The following is a 21943-nucleotide window of genomic DNA, read 5'->3' as shown; positions in this document are numbered from 1 at the left end:
ACTAAAAGAAAACAGGTCTTCCTGAAATGAGTGGGAAGGCGTCACACTCCAGGCATTGTAATTAGGTCTGTTTGTGTTCCCCAGGCCTTGGGATCCATGTGGTTTCATGTATTAAACCCGACTCTGGCTGCCCTTTCACCCTGACTCAAACATAATCACTCACAGAGTGAGTCAGGCCAAGCTTCCTAAGTGTGCTCCACCCAACAGAAGTGGGATAAAGGGTACCCAGATAATTAGCATTTATTAAGTGCTTACTACATACCAAGAACTTGCTCAGTGCTTTTTATACATTATTATGTGGTCATTTTCCGCAATAACTATAGGAGACAGGTAGTACCTCTGTTCATTTCATTACTGTAAGGGACAAAGTAAAGTGAAACCATGCCTCATTCTAAAGATAGTCTTTCTTCTAAATCATGTATCATCCCACTATTACTCCAAGACATAAACAATACTGGAAAAAGTCTCCATCAAATAAGAAAAATAAATTGGGCTAGTAATCCAACTGCTCTAATGAATTGTTAATATGGATAATAACTAGGTAGTAGTATTTTCATAATAAATGCTAAGATATCATGATAACAGCAGCATAAATTTATCTGTTTCCTTACTATAAATATACACAGAACAATTTTACTTTATTTCCACATTCAGCTGAAGTTGGAGTTGAAATTTGAAACCATATAATACTGAGAGAATTTATGTAGTTAAAAAAAAACTACTGGATTTTGGCACATCATGCCAAACCCCTAGCAGTATATTTTCTGAAATAAAAAATTGTTATAACATTTAGAAACCCTAAATTAGGGTTTATCGTAACTAATGAAGATGTTTTAAGAATGTTATTACATGTTAAAATGTAAAATACACAACAGATTCCATTGTCTGAAGTTTCTTAATCTGAAAGTGTTATTCACTCCTAAATTTTCCTGTTAAAACTGAATTTAAACGCTTATTGGCATCGTTATATAAACTTTCTAGTTATGAAAGTAGTGAAACTCCATTTTAATAAATCAAGATATTACAAGTTCCAATTTTAGACAACTGTTTTGTTGTTTGTTTTTCCTTACCAGGAACAAAAATTAAAAGTCATCTAAAATAGGTGAACTGATTCTTCCAAAAGAGTTGAATTGATTTGAGAAAAATAAAGTCCTATGCTGAAATTAATTTTAATAACCCTGAAGACCCTTGAAAAAAAATACTTTGCAAAGCAATGTATTAATTCTGGAACACATATGATTGTGTACTCTATGCTGATGCCTCAAAACTCATTTATTTTATGCATGAATGTGTAAACATTACATTTTCAATTTTATTGTGTAACGGCATTTAATGTCACAAGGCTTGTGATTCAGAGTCCCTTGGTTCTATCTCAAACATGTCTGTATCCTCCATCTTGCAGCAGTTCTGTTTTTTGCACCCTGTCAGATGTAACCTTTGTGCTAATTTGGAAAAATCAGTTCTCACGTTTAGTGCTGAGAGACTGATAACTGAATTCTCAAATGAACTACACATTTTCAGAGATGAAGTACAGAGCTGTGGACAATGACTGTGTTTTCCCACAGTGTAAATTCTTCAGACTCAGCTGTCAACATGTGAGTGTGCAGCATAAAAGCAGCTTTAACTTGATGGCTTTTTTTTTCTCTGAGGCCATAAAAATGAAATGGATACTATACTCTCCTTTATGTTATTCCATCTTCTAATGAGATTTTGTTTCTCATGGACAGAGAAAGCCTGTATGCCCTTTAGGGTACTTAGTAGATCAAAGTCTTCTTTCTAAATAGAAAAACAAACATTCTCCCTCCCACACAAATATTTCAGTTTGTGAACAAACCAGATAGCAAAGTTAAGAGGGTTTTTTTTTTTTTTTTTTTTCCCTAATAATTTTGCCTCTGCACACATCCTAGGGCTAATAATTTATATTGGATATTCTAGAATATTCCTGTGGGTTTTTGGAGTTCTGCACATGCTCTTCTCTTCATCTCAGCACCTTTTCTTTTCCCCGGTGAGGCATCAAATTTCTCACATGGTCACCCAGGTACCATGAAACTCTGTCTACCCCCGGTGGCAGAGGAACATTTGACTACATGTCTAATCCCCTTTGATTACCACAGTGTTTGTATGCAATCATCAATTATGTTAGCCATCATTAGGATTTAAAATAGTAAAGAAGTGATGTCAAATTTAGAGAAAACTTGGGAGGTCAAGAAATAGGGGAAGCTAAGAGAAGAAACTTTAAAAGAATGGGCTAGTTAATGATAAATGCTGCAGGAAACATTGTCAAAGTAGAGATTAATAAAAAGTAATAGAAAATCATTAGTGTCCTTTGGAGGAATAATTTCAAGGAAGTAATTATTGGATGAATGCCAGGTTTAAAGTAAAGGTAGTAACATTGAGGAAACAAGTCCTAACCAGGCTATGAACTTAGATATATTGGGACTTTGTGGCATAGCATGACAGAACAGTTTTGCATGGGATAAGTAAGATTTTAGCTTGGGGGAAGAAATTAGTACTGAAAAAGAGATAAAGATAACAAATGAAATGTAAATTGACTAAATTAATCAAAGAACATCAATGCCATTAAGAGCCAAGGCTGAAGGGTCAAACGAGGAGGAAGGGAGCATGCCTTTGTCACTACTACATGGAAAATTATAGGACAGTCAGAAATGCTGTCACAGGAGGGAAGAGATGCTGACTGAGGTAATTTGAGGTATGTTTTGTGTTTTGAGTAGTCACTTTGAAGTATAAGATGGATCAGAACAAAGGTTGTCACACAACTCATGGTCTCTTGGAATTTCAATGAGATCTAGAGGTAGACCTGTGATTTTTCTCTAACAACCAATGAAAGACAGAAGGGATGAACTATATTTTGGGGTTTCTGAAATAAGGCAGGAACAACAACTGTGGCAGAAGTTCATAGAATGAGATATTCAGGCGTCTTACTGAGAACATGACTATAAACCATAAGTGTCTTTCTTTGTAATGAATTATGTATAACCAGGAAAAATTTCATGCTTCATTCTTATTAATGAGTTATGTAGAAGCAGGATAAATTTCATGGAGGGATAATTGGAGATTGGGTGGCTTTGTTTTTTAAGATTGGAGGTAGGCATAAATATAGATCATTAAGTAACAATAAAAACAACCATGGTTAATATACTAGGGACTTTTATAAAAATTTTTGGTAAATGTGTAAATGACTAACCAAAAAAAAAAATGAACTCTAGATAGGAGGATATGAACAGATTGCTTAGTTAAAATTTTCAGTAAGAGTAGTATTTATTTATTTTGGGTATATACAGCTTGTATATTTTCTGCTATGCCAAAATTATTTTCTATACTAAAAAGAAAATAGAGAGTAATAGTAATAAATAATAATAAGCATCTACTTGATCAAGTAGTTAAGCCGGTGCCTGAAGTTCAGAAAACTGGGTTTCTGTTCTAAACATTCTTCTACTGGATTAGATAAAATATTGACCTTAAAATCCTAACCTATAAAATGGGAGAGGGGTTTCAGGATGATTAAGATTAAATGTGAATCATATGAAATCATGATTTAAAATACCTTTGAAATTTTGAAAAGACTATTAATATGTTATTCACACTGCAATAACATTCAATTTTTGACATTCACTAGTATATAAGATGATGTTTTCAAGGAAATAATAAGAGACGTAAAGGGAAAAAAAAATACTACCCTGTAAGATTTGTTGTGGTGCCCCCATAAGACAGAATTGGTAAGTCATCTTATCTTTTTCCATTGCCTCCCTTCCGTAGCTCTGATCCAGATCTTTCTTTCCATAGCTAACTACTGAGAAACTTCAACTTTGGCACTAAATGAATCTTTTCCTGAATATTTAATCTCTCTTTTCTTTCTTTGCCAAACTTTCTCACACCCAACATCATGAAGTCACCACCATTAGCTTAACTGCACACTAAATTTCAAATCATATTGCATGTACTGTAAAAGAGTTCTCCAGTAACTTAATACAGTTACATATGTTATATGTCTATTTTCTTTCATAAACCACGTACCATTAAGCCACCTGGAATCATGCTGCTCTGTCCTGATTGGGTGGTGGTGCCCAAGAGTTCGGAAGATAGCAAAGTCTCGCCCCATAAAATCAGCTGCAGTTCCAGAGTATAATTCTCCATCTGTGTTGTGACAAAACCACATACACATTCTTTAACTCAGTTAAGGCAAAAACAAAGCAAAACGAACAAACAAAATGCAAGTTTCATGTTATGAGCATGCTAAGAAGAAAACTGAAATGCTCTCTGCATCATTATGCAGAGTTACTTATTTTTTAATCCTATGTCCTTATTGAAGGAATTATTTTATCAAATACTTATTCACTGATTTAGTATATGACTACTTATCTGGTACAAACTTAGAAAATCTGAATAAAGTCCAATTCAGTGAATCTTGCTAAAACATAAAATTATATTCTTTTCTACTATGACCACTGAAAAACTCACAAAATGCAAACTACATTTATTATATCATTTGCTGTTATATGTGTACAGTTACCATGGTTCTAATATCCTTATAACGTAGAGTGAGGTATCATTATAAAATTTTATTCATAGCTTTATTCTAATGGCAATTAAATCTTTTATATACTTCTTTCTCAGTGGGATCTGAATTAATGAGATTTTGCTATGATTTAGAAATGCTGATGTTTTTTGCCAGAATTTTTTTCTTGCTTCTTATTTTTTAATGTATCTAGTGGGAGAAGTGTTTTTATTTGTTGTAAGCTATCAACCAGTCCAAAAATAAGTCAACCACATGACCTCATATACAGCAGAAATGTGTTTTAAGAGGAAGGAATTTTGACAAACCCAGATCATAATCACTCCAATGCAAGATTCCATCACTTTTTGACTCATTACTACTTAAATTGAATTAACTCTAGGTCAGAGTTTAATAATGGAGGAATCATAACCAGACGGTAAAGAATAGAAGGGAAAAGACAAGGGGGGCGTAAAAGAGAAGTTAATATTTACTGAATTTCACTCCGTGTTTGTCAGGCAGTTGGCACTGGCTTGACACATTCAAGTTATCTCATTTAGTTCTGTTAACAATCCCATAATGTAAATAATGTTATCCCTATTTTACAGTTCAAGAAACTCAAGGTTGCTTGGCTAATGGCAAGTCAAGGTGAAGGTTCAAACCCAGGCTTGTTTAATCCCAAGCCTTTTATACTTAACCATACCACCTTTCAATAAACTAAAGTTTGTAAAAATCACTCTTTCTTACTTGGAAACAGAAAGGGACTTGTATTCTCTCTTCCAGAAAACATGTAGTTGCCTTTCTACATACAGTGAATTATTTGAAAACAAAACAACAAAACTTAAATATTTTCCTTCAAATAATCCATGACAATTACAGTATATCTTAATATTATCTTGTTGATTGAATAGGTTAATGTTTATTTATTGATTTGGGAAATATGCAGATAATAAAGAGGGCAAAGATAAATTATAACTTAAGCATTTGTGTAACATTACCATATGTTCACATACCTAATTCCTACTTGCAAATAAGGGCTTTGCAATGTAAAATTGATATTCATAGTGGCCCAAACCAAAGCAATTCCTTTGGTAGAACCTTTGTCTCACTTATATGTCTGAACAGACTTGATTTTGGAGACCCTCCAGAACAGTGGAGAATAGCTACACAGAGAAAATCACTGAGCAACATAAACATGTTATTACTCTAAACATCCATAGATATGAATCTCATCTTGAAAACTGAGTTTAAAAATGTGATCTTTCATTTTGGATTGTTGTGACTGAAGATAAATAAAAATGATGGTTAGATAATTTATTGAGTATAAATTATTAGTAAGTGAATTGTTCTGTCGTGTCATCCTAAATTGTCACAGCATGGTGTCTTTGGGATTCAAAAGCACTTTATACTCTCTTCACTTACTTAACTATCAAGTGGAATCTGACTTGTTCTCACTAAAATCTGCCTTTTTTTTCAGAAATAGCCCTTTTCTGAAAATGCACAAATGTTATGATAATCTATGTATAAATTTCAAAGCCACTTTGAAATACATAAATGCCTGTTGTCTCCTTAATATTAACCAATATTCAAGCACCACAACATTTTTATTAAGGGTAATATCTAAACTTTTCCCAAAATATTAGCAAATAGATGATGTATTTTTAAACATCAGGTGAATAATGTGTTATTGGTCTGAGTGAATAAGAGGGTCTCAGTTAAAAGTGTGTTGTCAAAACATCATAAAATGGTCATGCAAATTTCAAACATTTTCATGATGGAACACCTATGAGAAGATAGCTTGTGTCTTACTTTCTTAAAAAAAAAAATCAAAAAAATTAAATTACTGGTTGAACCTCTTTGCCTCTAAACCACACTTAAAAAACTAAAAATAGAATAATGTAAAAAATGAAAACTGAACAATTTAATATCAGAATTTAGTCAAACCATGCCAACAGGAGGTTTAATAGGAAATATTAGAGTAAATAATGTAATCAATCAATCATTCTTGTCATTTAGCTTGCTTTAGGGTAAGAAAATCCATACTTATGATGTTTATTATATTTAAAGTCTATTCAAGAAGCAGTTGAAATAGTAAAATCAACAACTAAAACCTGTTACTTGGATAGAAAAGGTGTTTATCTCTCTCTTGCATTTGGTTGTTTTATAACATTTTTTATCCACCCTCATATTAGAAAGACAAAAATCAATGCAAAGCAATGTAAAGGCAGAAATAATATTTTCTTTCTGTTTTCACAAAAGTTGAGAAGGTCCTTCAGAGAAAGCAGAAGAGGTATGCAGTAAACGAGCTACTCCGTTTAAGACTAAAAGAGAATTAAACAAGTGACTTATAAACCAAAATAAGTATGCAGTTTAGGCACCAGTTCCTCCAGCTATAGGAAATTACCTCCCACATGAATATGATTTTTGGCAAGAGTTAGATGATTTTATTGAACTGGAGGTTACCAGATGATTAAGTGGCCATGAAGGGCACATTCCCATCTTGTCCATGCTTAATGTCAGTGACTGTTTAGTTGCACCAGGGCTTAGATCACATTTCCTGGTGAGAATTCTATGGGGAGTCTTATCAATGATGATTGCTCTAGATAAGGTATGACATCTTTGTTGTTTTGCCCAAAAACATAGGCAGTAGTATATTCTATCTTCTCTTATTTCTCATTAAGAAGAAATGTAATATCAAACCAGAGTATATGCCATTTAATAAACTTGAACATTTACATTCTGTGGCTTTCTGAAATAAACTAAAGGTATCTGATGACTATAAGAAATTTACAATACCTCAGTTGACTTATTTTGGAGAATGGATATATTTTTTTTTTAAATGTTTACTCAGCAAACTTCTTTTGTGGTTTCTAGGTCACTTATGAAGTTATCAAATTATATGTTGATTCTTAAGCATAGTGTTAATTTGACAATTTTCTGATCCTAATGTATGTCTTATTGAGAATCTGAAGTAGTGTATTAATTGTTATTCTGCAATAATTCAAATGGCGTTATGATTGAGGTACCTACTTTAAGGCTGTTCACATATACTAAGCCAATTGTGAAAGAAATAAACATTTGTCCAATTTTATTAAATTGATGGTAGAATCATATATCTAGAAATTATTATCTACATTAAAAGGTGGTTGTGAATACTATACCCTACAAGATCTTTAAGCCTCTCGAAAAAAGTACCACAAGGGCAGTTTAACATTTCAAAAATAATATATTGAACTAAGACAAATTAGTGCTGACAGATGTAAACTATCATCCAGAAACTGTCAAATACAAAAGCTGCTATTTGAGTATATGACCATTCTTTCTTAACTGGAAGCTTTCTTAACTCTCTCACAGGAGAGCATACTGTACTGAGATGAACAAAAACAGTTTTGTGAACTGCATTTCTATTATGGCTTAGTTGCCTGAGAAGTATATATTAAAAACAAAAGTTCATATATACTCTAGACTTTCTGTTCAAAACTCAAAATGAAGTAAAAATGTGGCTTAGATCAGTGAATGTATTGGATTACAATTCCTAAGCAGGGTGTGGTGAGGAGAAACAGAAGGTGGAAACAAAACCACATTTCCTGATGAAATTGCAGCATTACTAACACAGGTGAAAAGTGTGACATGGATGTGAGCAAAATATCAAACAAACTTAAACACCAAGCCATTATGTTGTTAACACCTTAAGTAAATTCCACTCACAGAGCAGCAAAGAAATTAGAAACAGAAGGGAAAAAAAGAAAGAAAGAAAGAAAATACCCCCTCTATTTCACACACACACATGCACACACACACACACACACATGCACACACACACACACACACACAGAGCATGGATGAAATCCATGGATGTAAGAAAAATTTTTCACTATTACATTTATTGAGCACCTTCTCTATATCAATAAATATAATATGTTGGCTTCATTACTCATGTTGTTCTTTTAAAATTAAAATTTTTCAGCAGTTTATATGTCTACATGGTATAAAATTGAAAATGTAAAATTTATAAGGTACCAAATCTCCCTCCCAGCCTTTCTACAGGCAACCACTGCTACAAGTTTGCTTATTTTATCTTTGCTTATATTCCGGAATTACACAAGCACCGAAAATGGTAGTATGCTGTTATGTTGTTTTATTTCTCACAACGAACTAGTGAAAGCAAAACTGCCATGCCATTTCATGTACAAGGAAACTGAGCTCAGAGAGCTTCAAACAATTTTCTCAATTGTATGCAATTAACTTAGAGAGTTCCTTATTTGCTCTAATATCAAGTGAGAGCATTTTGTAATGTCAAATTATGCTCTTTCCTGAGACAAGACAGCATTTTGACTTCAGGATATAACCTTAGCTAAAAGTCTCAGGACTTTGAAATAGGACTCAGTAATACCTCTTAGGGATGGAATATTTCTAAATTACTAGTGCTGCATTGCCTGGAAAAGATTTTAATGAAAAAATAAAATTGCTCTCAAGTTGACTATTCTTTCACATCATGAAAATGTGAGACAGTACTTAATTAGTGTTGGAAAATACTGAGATTTATCCTTGTGCTGTGTTCACACCTGGCATTTATTATTAGCAGGTGAGTAATTGCTATCTGCAATAAAAGATTTTTTTAAAAACAAATTCATAAAAAAACATTTGCAGGTGGATGAAATAAGAAAGGGTAAAAAATATAAGGTCATGCACTGTGGCTCACACCTGTAATCTCAACACTTTGGGAGGCCAAGGTGGGTGGATCACCTGAGGTCAGGAGTTCGAGACCAGCCTGATCAACATGGTGAAACCTTGTCTTTCCTAAAAATATAAAAATTAGCCAGGCCTGGTAGCACATGCCTGTAGTCTCAGCTACTCAGGAGGCTGAGGCAAGAGAATTGCTTGAATCTGGGAGGCAGAGGTTGCAGTTAGCTGAGGTCATGCCACTGCACTCCAGCCTGAGCAACAGAACAAGAAAAATAAAGACTACAGCAACTTCATCTTGACAAAATTATCACTTTTAAAGGAGATTGCAAAATTAACTTTACAATGTTGGTTTGAAAAACTTAGGACATGTTCTTGGATTTGGGGACTTAATTCGGTAACTTTGCATTACTCAGGAGATAATCCAAATTCTCAACAGTCCTCAGCTTAAAAACCCATGCCTTTTTGGAGAAAAGTCATACTAAACCTTGCTAGTTTTGGAAACTAAAAATTTTAAGCTGTCATCTCATTTTAAAGTTTACTACTGTTTGAAATTACTTCTTTCCTAGTGGGATTGATGGTATAAAAAATATTTGCTGCCAAGATCCATCTAACCAGTTTACAGATGGTTTGAGCCCAGGCTGAAATTTTATTTCCCAGTATTGGGGAAGGAAGCAGCCTGGAACCACCTTGAAATGTCTATCTTATTTATCAAATGAGGAAGGTATCCAAAAACTTTTGGGAAGATAGGTTTTCCCAACGGCCATTTTCTGATATACAAAGTACAACCTGTTTATTTCCGAGACAGCTGTTACCCTTGTATGTAAAAGAGTTTGGGAAGTGCCGTAGAAAATATTTATGTTAAAAATCTCCATTAAACTAGTGAGCATTCTTTTTAGAGAAGTATGAGAGAAAATGCCAAGGAAAACCCAACAAGGGGAATTAAATGTACCATAAGAGGAAGAATTTATAGCACAGTTATAAAGAAAGCAGATAACTTCAACACAGAGAGTTACAGCTGTTGAATTAAAATGGTGTTTCAGGTATGAAGGATTTTACCAGGTATAATACGGCCTGTTTCTTTTTCTGTATCTTGCTATTCAATGAATTCAGAAGTTAATTTATTTGGTCTTGTCAATAAGCACTACATGCCTCTGAAAGTTACTAAACTATTTTACCATATTAGATAGGTTAGGTCTGCACTTCCATCTGAAAGTTCTTTTTCTGAAACACCTATTGTTCTTTCTGGCCATATCCTCTTCTTGACCTTCTGAACTTCACTCATTCTCTGTGCCTTTTCATAAACCTATATGGCTTTTTCAAAGATATTCAAATATAAAACTAGAACTGTGGAGTTTCATTTTCTTTGTGGACTTTGGGTGGTTGCATACCATATGAACTATGTAATACCTACTTGTCATCATTCTTTCTCAGCGGAATATTAAAATAAATAATCAAGTAAGTCCCTACTGAGAAACACAGCACAAATTAAAGCTGCTTTGGGCACACTTCAGCACACTGCTTTTTAAGGTATATCTATCCTTTTCTCAGTGTGCAATTTAAATAAGTATAGGCTGTAAGTTCATACAAAATATGACTCCTACCCTTTGTTTAAAACAACGTTCAAATTTCAGCATGTATTTTTGAGGAAGTCATCCACAAATAATCACTAGGCCATCCATAAATAGGAAAATTGTAAGTGTGCTAGGTATGCTGCATTCCTTCAGGTCTTAAACTTTTGTTAAAATGCTGCATAAATGCATGAAATGGACTAAAAGTGTCCCCATCTGAAAAGCAACAGAGGAGATAATTCATGCCACAATGGATTTCTTCTTAATAGAATAAGGATCAGTGAAACATGGTGATAAAAGAAAACACTAGAGAATACAGAAAAAAAATATATATCTTCATGGTTAATATGGCAGTCAATATGACTAGAGTTTATTTTTCTGAGTGGAAAAAAAAAGAAGAGAAACATGGAAAACTTTATAAACTTATGACACATCAGATTACTTAAATTTAATTTTTTAATCAAGATTTATTATTTAAAATTTAATTAGAAATTTTAGATTTGAAAAGTTTCATTATTATTTTGTTTTGCTATTAAATAATTCTTTTGCATATTTTACAGAAAAGGGAAACAAAAAGGTACATAATTTCTACACAATTATGTAGAAAAATACATTCAAGAACAGAATCATGACCCAGAATTTTTTTATGTTTTAGGTTGTTGGTATGCTCAAAATTTCCAAAATAAAAAAGAAAGAAAAAATGATAAAAGAAAGAGAAAACAAAAATTTTAAAAATTACTTCATGATTTGCCACTTTTTGTTTGTGTATTTAGTTAACTCCAGTACAGAGGTAGTTAAAAGAGTCTGGAAAAAATTCTTTGTTTTTCAGTACAGACTAAAGTTTTATCTTATTTGTATCTACGTCTATTATTTTGAACTATAAGCATTCCCCACTTATAAACAATGCTAAATGAAAAGAGGAGAAAACTAGAAAAGAAGGTGGTTACAGAAAAGGATAGAGGAAGTCACATCAAATATTTTGTTAGATTTTCCAAAAAAGAAGAGCTAATTTCAATAAAGGTGAATACAGAATGTATCTTCCCTTAGCCAGTATATGTAATATGATATTAGGATGAGCCAGCATAAGGTAACACAATGGGTCTTTGCCAACTGTACCAAGTGGGGATGAACAGTAATTGAGCCATTTGAAGATCCTATTCCATTTCAATTAAAAGAATCAGAATAGTTGGTGCAATAATGAAAATACCATTTAGTGTTTCTTCTTCATTTTCAAACATTTCAATATATCACAACTAATTTCCTTGTAAAACAATTATCATTTCAATAACGGAAAATCTTGGTAGGTAAAAAAGAACATGGAAACTTATCTGTAGAAAACTCACTGTTTGATTGTTGACTACGCACCTATTAAAAGAGATGCTGTCAGCAGCTTAGGGTCATATGGACTCTTCCCACGGCCGTTTTCAAAATGTGAGTTCTCCAGCTTAAAAATATTGTCCTGTAGATTTAAAAAAAAGAGAAAAGAGTTTCCTTTATATATAAAAAGGAGTGTTTTCAACACATCAGTTAATCAGAGAGATGTCAAGTATTCATGTCCAACACAAGAGTTATTTTTATTTGTTCAAACTTCTAAGATGGCAAAAAAAATCAAGTGTATTGAAAGTAGGTAATACTAGCCAAATATCTACTTAGCTTAATGATATTTAGTGGCAGTTAGCACGTTACAAGTAATAATGCGTAAATGAACGATAAAGAACAGGATGTGTCATGAAAAGAGGAGAGTGATTATTTTATCACACAGGTATGTTAAGATCTATCATAATGGCTTTTGAGGAAAGAATGTTAAACTTAAATAAAATGACTCATTTCCTTCCTTTGTAGAAGAGAAAAATAGCAATTCACTACGCTAGTTGTCTAGAATAAATTACACAATCTTGTCTGTATGTACTTTCCGGAACACATGCTAAATAGCCATCAAATTTATTTTCCCCACTATGTCCTTTGTACATCTTTGGTGGCTACATGCTTCTTGTGTATTTTTAAGTTACATCAGCAGCAGGTGAAGTGCCTGAAATGCCTCATTCACTTCTCTAAGAGGGAAATATCCCAGGTTAGGAGAGCAGCGTGCCTGGAGGTGCTGTCATTGGAATAACAAGCACATTATTACCACGGGAAAGCCTGCTCTGTTGGGTCCCTAAGTACTCAGAAACAGGAATAAACTTTTGACTACATATAAAAAATATACACATGTCTCAAGGTAGAATATGTGCAGGAAAGCGTGACATCAAAAATCTTGATAAGGAGATAACTAATTCATGCTTGAGACCCTGTTGTCAGAATGTGTCTACCTACTGCAATCTATTTGTGACAGTGGAGTAAATCTGGGGACATTTCTGAGCATTCTTTTAAGAACCAAGTGCCCTGGGAATTAATTAGATAAGAATATGTATGCTTTTTCCAGTAGCACATTAAGTTATCCACAGACTGAAATAAAATAGTTTTTTATTTTTTGGCAATTTCTCTACTATTCACATAAAAGTATTTTCTACCATCTTGGGATAGTAAATGATGTCCATTTTATGATCAATAAGGATCGTTTTATTTAACATTTAATATTTCTGATGGAACTAATGGCAAGGTTTCAAATTATTACTCTTAAAACTCATTTGAATTAAGGACGAAAGTTAAAAAGGAAGAAATACCAAGTGTTCTGTTTTTATTACCGTGAATGAGAATTACTAATTCTATTCTTCTTTCTTTGCATTTATTCTGTATTTGGCAATTAGCTGTCCCGTACTAATGATATTTCTTTAGCTTAGTTCTAAAATCTCTACTGTGAAATAATGTATGGGCTTTCACAGAATTGTGCTAAGTGACAGTGGAAAACGCAATGAGCCACGCACCAGACTTCGCTCTGGTTTTCTGGTCACTGTTTCATATCTCTGAGCCTCTAGTCCTAAAATGTCAGCGCAGATAAGGATATTTAACATCACAAGTTAATTGGGAGGGTTATATAATTTATTTGAACCATTTTAAAAGCAGCCAAATTTTTAAAATGCTTTTCATTTCTATTCTATTAATAATGTTAATATTACCAGTATAACAAAATAATACGGAAATTAACACAGGTTGTTGCCGTTATTTTCAACTTTCCTAACATAATATGAAAGAAATATTACATTAAGACATTTATATAAATCACTAAATTCCAAACATTTTCACAAATACAAATTTATCGTAGGCATTTAAATATTAAAATTATATGAAACAACATATTCTATTCAAAAACTTAGAAGAATCATTAAAGAAATACCCAGATATATGTGTGTTTTGATTAAAAATTAGGAAATAGTAAAAAGGAAACATAATAAAAGATATATACCCTATTGTCACAGTTCATACAAAATATTAAAATGTGTGTATGTGACTATATATTACAGATTAAAAGAAGCAGCACAACGAAGTGGTAGTGTGGTAAAAATTATTGCTATAAATATTATCTTTTCTTGTACTCGAGAAGATATTTTACACTACTGATACAGACAGAGGTGCTATCTCCTCAAAGCATAAGATACTTTATGTCTGGGATCATATGTCCAAGTTAATCAGACAATGCCAAGGTAGATGAGAAGTACTTCCAATTTCATGCAGTATTTGATTTACAAAGTAAAGGATTAGACCTCATAGGAAGAGAGGTTAAGCATGTCAGTTATGGTTCAAGAGAAGATGAAAAACTATCCTTCGTCATGGTGTCAGGTAATCAAAGCTGGCATCCCTTTCCTTTCCTCCTTTTTGTTCAACCCCATAAATAAATACTAAGTTAGTCACCTCTTTTACTGATACATAATATGTTTCCTTTTAATATAACTCCTACCCAAATTTCTGGGAATCAACCCTGTAAATATTCTATATTCTTACGTGATTCCATAGAGAATCAAATTAAATTGAATTTCCTTTCCAGTCTAGTGAGATGAGGATCTGAAATAAATGTAATTTGATTTTTGGATAGGGAGATAAAATGACATTTCTTACACATGTTTGTAGTGTAAAATTCATGCCCATTACATGTAATAATGGACTTTAAGGATGCTGAAATCGGGCAGAACTGGGTGTTATCTCTGGCTATGCCTTTTATTAGCTCTGTGCCTCAGGCAAGTTCCTACACCCTTCTGAAACTCAGACTCCTGTAATAAGCAGATACGAAAATCCCATAGTTGAAGTGAAGAGTTCTTGTAATAATGTCTACAAAATATTTAGTATGCCCTTGAAACAGATTTATTAATTTCCCTTAACCATTGGTTATAGTCGTTACAGTAAACTTATTCTGTTCTACTATGATTGAAATATCTTATGTCACAGTGGAAATGCCAGTCTATATTTTTATCAGTCTTAATTATAAGGCGTGTTTGAAATATACGTAAATATTTCGAACTTTCACAATGCATTGAAAATTCTTTCTTATAGGTAGATGAGAAGCTAATTGAAAACATTTCATGAAAAAATAATTTAAATTAGAAAAAGTACATTATTTTTCTAATATGTGACATTCTTTCAAAAGGAATATAACTGCCAATTCATTAAAATATTTTCTTGAGAATCTCTAAAATTTACAACATTATTACATAGAATGCATGTGAAAATCATCAATTAAAACAGTGTCCTCTTTAATATATCTGACAAATTTAATGTCATTGATATAAAGAGACACTATATTGCTGTTTCTGTTATCTAATGAGCAAGACCTTAATTTAGATGTGTGAAGGTATTGAATTATCATGAAAAAACAGTGCTAATATAATTACATATTAACACCCTTTGTTATCATATGAAAAATATCACAGAGACCACTATCTGGCTTTACTTGGAAGGACTTTCAAAATCTGATTGCTACCCGGTGGATTTCTGTTTTGGAAGAGTGTAAAATAGATCACATATGCAAGTAATAAGACTGAAAATCCTAAGACCAATGTATACAATTAAACAGTATAGCTTATATGTCTTACTTGGGCTGAAAGAGTTTTCACTGTAGAAATACATGAATAAAACTTTAGCTACACGGATTCTAATTGCTTTAGCAGATGCTATGAGCATATCATATAAGTTTTTGTGCTATATTTTATTACATGATTGCATCAGTTTTCAACGACTGTTTTTAGCTTTCAAGACCACTCTCTCCCCTTTGTCTTTTGGATTTCCTGAATGTTATTAGACTGTGGTGAGGTAAGGCATTAGAGGAAATAATAACTGTGCTAATGTCTAATCCAAAGTCTTATAAATTATAAACCATTGGTGACTTCATGGCAATAAATTTCCTAAATCTCAATCTTGTCCAAGTCATAAATTTAGGTAACAAAGTTGTAATTTTAGTTGTTTTATTTAATGATTAAAACATAAATGATGTTTGTAAAAGAAAAATAAAGGAAAGGAAAAGAAAGGAAACCTTTATATATGTGATAGGATAAATATTTTAGGTGGGAAATTGCATAAAATTATGTGAAAATAATAGTTGGACAGTATTGAAAGAATGTATATTATCATTTTTTTTCAAATTGTATTTCCTGCCTTTCTGTTTCTCATAAAAGACACTTTCTATGCCAGTTATACTAAATTATTGAATATTCCTCTGGTCATGCCATCCTTTTCTCATCTCTGCCTGAGATCCCTTCATTCTGCTCTTACTCATCCTCAGCCCCCAACCTGAGGGTGACCTTCTTTTCCTTTGAGATTAAATTCAAAAGTCACTTCCTGGAAGTCTTCAGAGATTCCTGCTGATATAATTGGTTAGTCTTCCTTTGCACATACTTGAATTAACAATAGTATACAGGCAATAGCTATATAGGGTGAAACTACTGGCTTCAGCAAATAAAGAGTGTAATAAGATCTCAAAGGAAATATTGTGACATATTGCACTTTGACCAAAAGAGATCCTTCTGCAGATCAAATTTATCCATAATTTACTTTTCCTTAAAAGGCAACTTTAGATATACACTGTGCAATATTACAGTCACACGTTGCTTGTGGATATTTAACTTTAATCAAAAGGAAAAATTCCATTCTCCAGCTTCATGAGTCACATTTCAAGATGTCAATAGTCACATGCAGCTAGTGGCTTCTATAATGGATAAAGGCAAATACAGAACATTTCCATTGAACAACACGTGTCCAAATCCTGAATCCTATGCCCTTAACAGCACACAATAGAGAGTCCACAGTCAGAGGACCTCCAGGAAGAGAAATTTTGACATCAGATCACAATCGTAGTAGAAAAAGTCCATGAGATCTACAAGGAGGGATCACACTGAAAACATCAGTTTAGTTTTTGGGTTATTTTTTTAGTCCAGGAGTTATGCTAAGTCGTATTTAATGGTAGTACAGATGAACAAATACTCACTCTATTTTTCCTGTATGTCATTCTTCATGTACTTGGAGTCACTTTTCCCTAATCTAAGCAGGTACAAATTTTACCTATTATGTAAAGATTAGGCCATGATGCACAGTACATTAAATGTCCAGTTATTTTCCCCAGGAGAGAAAAATGTATTATCTCTGGAACTTGCATAGCAATCTATTCACATCTTTCTTCTGTTATTTTCTTTAAACTTCAAACTTGGTATTTGATGATGCATGTATTCCTTTTTTTTATTAGATTTTTTTTTTAAAGGTGAGGGACAAATCTAACTGCATTTCTTTCAAATGTAAATATAGAGCTTTGCACTGAGTTAAAGCTCATAAAAGAATCAATGAATGAGTGAAAAAATTAGTAACTGGATGGAAGAGACTGTGGAAAAACTACATACAAAGAGTAGCAAAGACACATCCCAGGAGCTAATAATTTCGGCTTCAGGAGTTAATAATTTAAGGATCTGACACAGATGTGAACACAATTGCGTGGGAGATGTTAGCCTACAAAATTCAAATATTACCAAGTTTTAAAGTGAGTTTTGGGAAATATGATACTCTTTACCATCTTGGTGGTACGTGTGTTATTATTAATATATTATTGATGCTTACGGACTTCAAATATTAGTCTACTCTTGTTACAAAAGATTAAAAAATAAAACCTGTAGTTTAAAGTCCCTTTATCTTTATACTAATCTTGCTCCTCTTTAATTTTCACTGGGCCTTGTAATTCTTCACCTGATTTTTATATTAAGCTAATCAATAAATGTTACCCCTCTCAAAAGGGTCATCCTCACTGATAGGTAAAATTATCAAATTATTTATTTGTGGAACATAAACTTATTTCTGATTAATGTAATGTCTCTCCTGTGTACCCCATCATTCCAGTAGTTTTTTTCCTGACTTCTTTTGCTCAGTAGAAATTACTGCAGGCAGCTCTGGGATGTGGGCAAGTGGAGGAGCAAACTGGAGAAACTGCTTGGGTTTGTGAAATGTAATTTTCTGTTTATGGAAATACATAATTGATTTCTGATATTTTCACCATTGTATTTGTTTTTGAGGCTTTATTAATTTATGTAAGTCTTTGAAGCGCTAATATAAATATTGATGACTCAGTAGATACATATCGAGCTGTTTCTATGTAAGATTTATATAGGTATTTGGAATATGGAGGTGGAAGATGTAGTTGCGAATCTCAAGGAGTACACCACAGAGTAGAACAAAAATTATATAACAATAATACATTATGTACACTATTATAGAGTTTATAAATGATTTGTTAGCTATTTTCATTTAAGTGTTAACATTGCCTTAAAACTTCATGTATATATTATTTCACTTAATCTTCATGACAACCCTACTATTATAATACCTGCTTTGCAGATGAGAAAACTGAGACATTTTGCATATAATAACAAATCGCAAAGCTAATAATGGAGGGAATAAGAACTTGATAACATCTTTTTCCAAAAACATGGTTTTAACCACTATAAAAAATGCAGGATTCACAAACATAGTATTATTTACACAAAATAACACGCTAAAATAGTAGAAACAATTTTATTTTAGTATATTTATAATACACTAAAACTATTTTATTTTCGAGTATTCATAACACACTAAAATAGTAGAAACTGGAAACCATAAGAGTTCAATATGAGTGGAGTGAATGTTCTGTTTTAGTATAAAAATAATACCTTTATTTGATTGAATTCTTGAAAATATATTTTGTAGAAAGATGTGTGTGTGTGGGTGTGGGTGTGTGTGTCTGTGTGGACTGGATATGAGTGTAGGAGGCCCATAGAATCCACAGAGAGAGGGCAGAGGAAAGCAGGGAGACAGATTATTCTATCCAGAGGAAATAGCACCAGCAAAATTTCCAAAGAAAATAAATATAATTCATACTTGAAGAATAACATAAAGTTGAGTTTGGACAATGAAGAATATATACATACATTAAAAAGATGAAGCTGAAAAATAAATGTGGGGACCAAACTTTGGAGAGTTTTCTATGCCAAAATAAGCAATTTAGTCTGTATTCAGAAGGTGCCAGTGACACAGTGATAATTTTAGTTGCAGAACAATAGCATCAAAGAGGTGCAATATGATGATGAATCTGACAGGGACGATTTAGAGACACACAAGCCTGGTAGAGGGCAAAGAACGATTTGCCATAGCTTGGGAAGGGAAGAATTAGGTCTTTTTATGCATTACGGCCGTTTATAGGAATTTTAAGTGTTGTATGCTGGAACTTGGTCAAGTCACTTAGCTTCTTTAACTCATGTTTCTGAACATCTGTAGCATCAGAATCCTCTTTGATATTCCAACAAAGCTATGGCTTAAAAAAAGCTATTTGAAAAAAGCTAAAAAAATGAAGCAAACCATACATATGTTTTATCAGCAATCTTAGAAAGTTATGGACTTTATGTTGTCATGGTAAGAAGTTCTAAAGTAATTATGCAAAGGTCTTTCCATTTCTAACATGGTGTAATTTTAAGGTCATATCACTCTGAACATCTACATTTACGTCTGCTTTCATTCCTTGTCTCCATCCTTGTAAATAAATGCAGAGATTATCCAGATTTTTAAAATATCTTTCCCTTTGCACTGTCTACATACTATTATATGGAATTCACTTATTTTTACAAATTCAATTATTGAACCTCAGCCCTCATTCTTCTGCTAATCAAATTGCTTAAACTTGGTTTCCTGACCTGTATGAAATTTCCTTACTTTCCGTAGCTATTTCATAATTGCAAGCTATTAAGAGTCCTTGGATCTTCAAAAGAATATGAAAGCAATTACTAATTATAAGCTTCATAAAATTAGTCTGTCAGAAGTAGTTATTTAACAATATACATTGTGGGAAGATGCAAAGAAATGTAACCCTGATCTCTGTCACCAAGTGCTGAGGAATTTAAAATATAAACTCACACGAATAAAACAAAGTATAATTTTCTGCCTTGTTTATAATGTATTAACCCTACTTTAGATTTAGCTATGATTTACAGCCATATTCCATTAGAATTTCACCTTTCCCTTTAATAAACCAAACAATAAATTGCTGCAAATAAGTTACTATTATAAATTGAAAGAAGAACTTCAGTGAAAGATAAAAGTTTAAGGAAGATGTGTACCTATAAGGAAATTTGGGTCTAAGTATATTAACTTTTTAATATTAATTAATAGTTTTGAGTAGCTTTAGATGTATAATAATTATAATATGTAGTTTTAAATCTAAAATGTAGTTGCTAACTAAAATGTTTTAATCATTAATTATAGTTATTTTGCTTACTCAAATAACAACCACTATTTTTTCAAAAACTCCACACTTTAGGAAAAAAATCTCAGCAACCACAACTACAAAGCAACTATAATTGCTTAATAACTGTTTTGACAAAAATGCATTTTACCTATTAAACAGTAAAATTATTCCATCTATATAAATATAATCCAGTTTAATATTCATGTATAATCTGTATGATTGATCTTTAGTTGTATCTAGGCTAGAATTTATTTACTGATTAAAACCTCTGTTCCTAGAGAATCTCTACTAGAATCTAAAATAGAAGGAAAGATCATATTTATTATCAAGCTAGACAATATTCCCAGAAAGTTGATCTACAGGCTGAATTTAAGTAAGAATGCTTTGTCTCTGCCCTCATTGACCTCAACTTTTTTTTTTTTTTTTTGAGATGTAGCTGTTGCCCAGGCTGGAGTGCAATGGCGTGATCTTGGCTCACTGCAACCTCCACCTCCCGGGTTCAAGTGATTCTTCTGCCTCAGCTTCCTAAGTAGCTGGAATTACAGGCACCTGCCACCATGCCAGGATAATTTTTTGTGTTTTTACTAGAGACGGGGTTTCACCATGTTGGCCAGGCTGGTCTCCAACTCCTGACCTCAGGTGATCCACCCACTTCAGCCTCCCAAAGTGCTGGGATTACAGGCATGAGTCACAGTGCTGGCCCTGTTTTTTTTTTTTTTTTTTTTTTTTTTGCGACAGAGTCTGGCTCTGTCACCCAGGCTGGAGTGCAGTGGTGCGATCTTGCCTCACTGCAAACTTTGCCTCTTGGGTTCAAGTGATTCTCCTGCCTCAGCCTCCCAAGTAGCTGTGATTACAGGCATGTGTCACTGCCCAGCTAATTTTTGTAGTTTCAGTAGAGATGGTGTTTCACCGTGTTGTCCAGGCTGGTCTCTAACTCCTGACCTCAAGTGATCTGCCCACCTTGGCCTCTCAAAGTGCTGGGATTACAGGAAGGAGCCACTGTGCCTGGCCATTGACTTCAACTTCTATTGTGTCCATTCAAGCACTTCTCTATTGTAGCAGAAATCTTACCTTTGATATTGGTCACCAGGCATTATATGGCTTTTCTGTGACTAAGAATTTCCCCATTACTTAACCTTTAAGGTGCATGTAGTAAAAATATTATGGTTTATCGACTATAAAATCTAGATTCTCTGCCTCATTGTAAAATTATTGATTGTATATTCTAAAACAAGTTTTAAAAATATCTTTGAAGTGTCAATATTCTTATCTAGGAAATGGAAATCCTCTACCGATTCCAGGATTAAATGAAATAAAAATATGTATTAACATAAGGAAGCATATGTAAAACCTATAGAAATTTAGTTAATTATAATTTATTACCACAGATACACTTACGGTACACTTATGGTATAACTTTGTTATGATAGATAGCATGTGAATAATTCATTTTCTAGGATAATTATTGCTAATAACTGTTAGGCAGCGATCAGCCAAGAACAATCTTTTAAGTGCTTTGTAGATATTTACTTTTTTACCTTATAATGCCCC

At 32.9% G+C, this 21943-nt stretch overlaps 1 protein-coding gene across 1 annotated transcript in view; it reads right to left on the bottom strand.

The window, feature by feature from the left end:
- The window catches only part of SEMA3A (semaphorin 3A), a 525967-nt gene that overhangs the window by 79522 nt on the left and 424502 nt on the right, over positions 1 to 21943 (bottom strand). Inside the window, exons 9-10 of the mRNA XM_025380281.1 lie at positions 12133 to 12226; positions 4036 to 4155 (exon numbers count right to left, since the gene is read on the bottom strand). Coding sequence (XP_025236066.1) covers positions 4036 to 4155; positions 12133 to 12226 — 214 coding nt within the window. The remainder of the gene's footprint in view (positions 1 to 4035; positions 4156 to 12132; positions 12227 to 21943) is intronic.

Source organism: Theropithecus gelada, chromosome 3 (genome assembly GCF_003255815.1).
Source record: "Theropithecus gelada isolate Dixy chromosome 3, Tgel_1.0, whole genome shotgun sequence".
NCBI classification, from domain to species: domain Eukaryota; kingdom Metazoa; phylum Chordata; class Mammalia; order Primates; family Cercopithecidae; genus Theropithecus; species Theropithecus gelada.
Note: the sequence above shows the minus strand (reverse complement) of the source record. Positions and strands in the feature narration are given on the sequence as shown.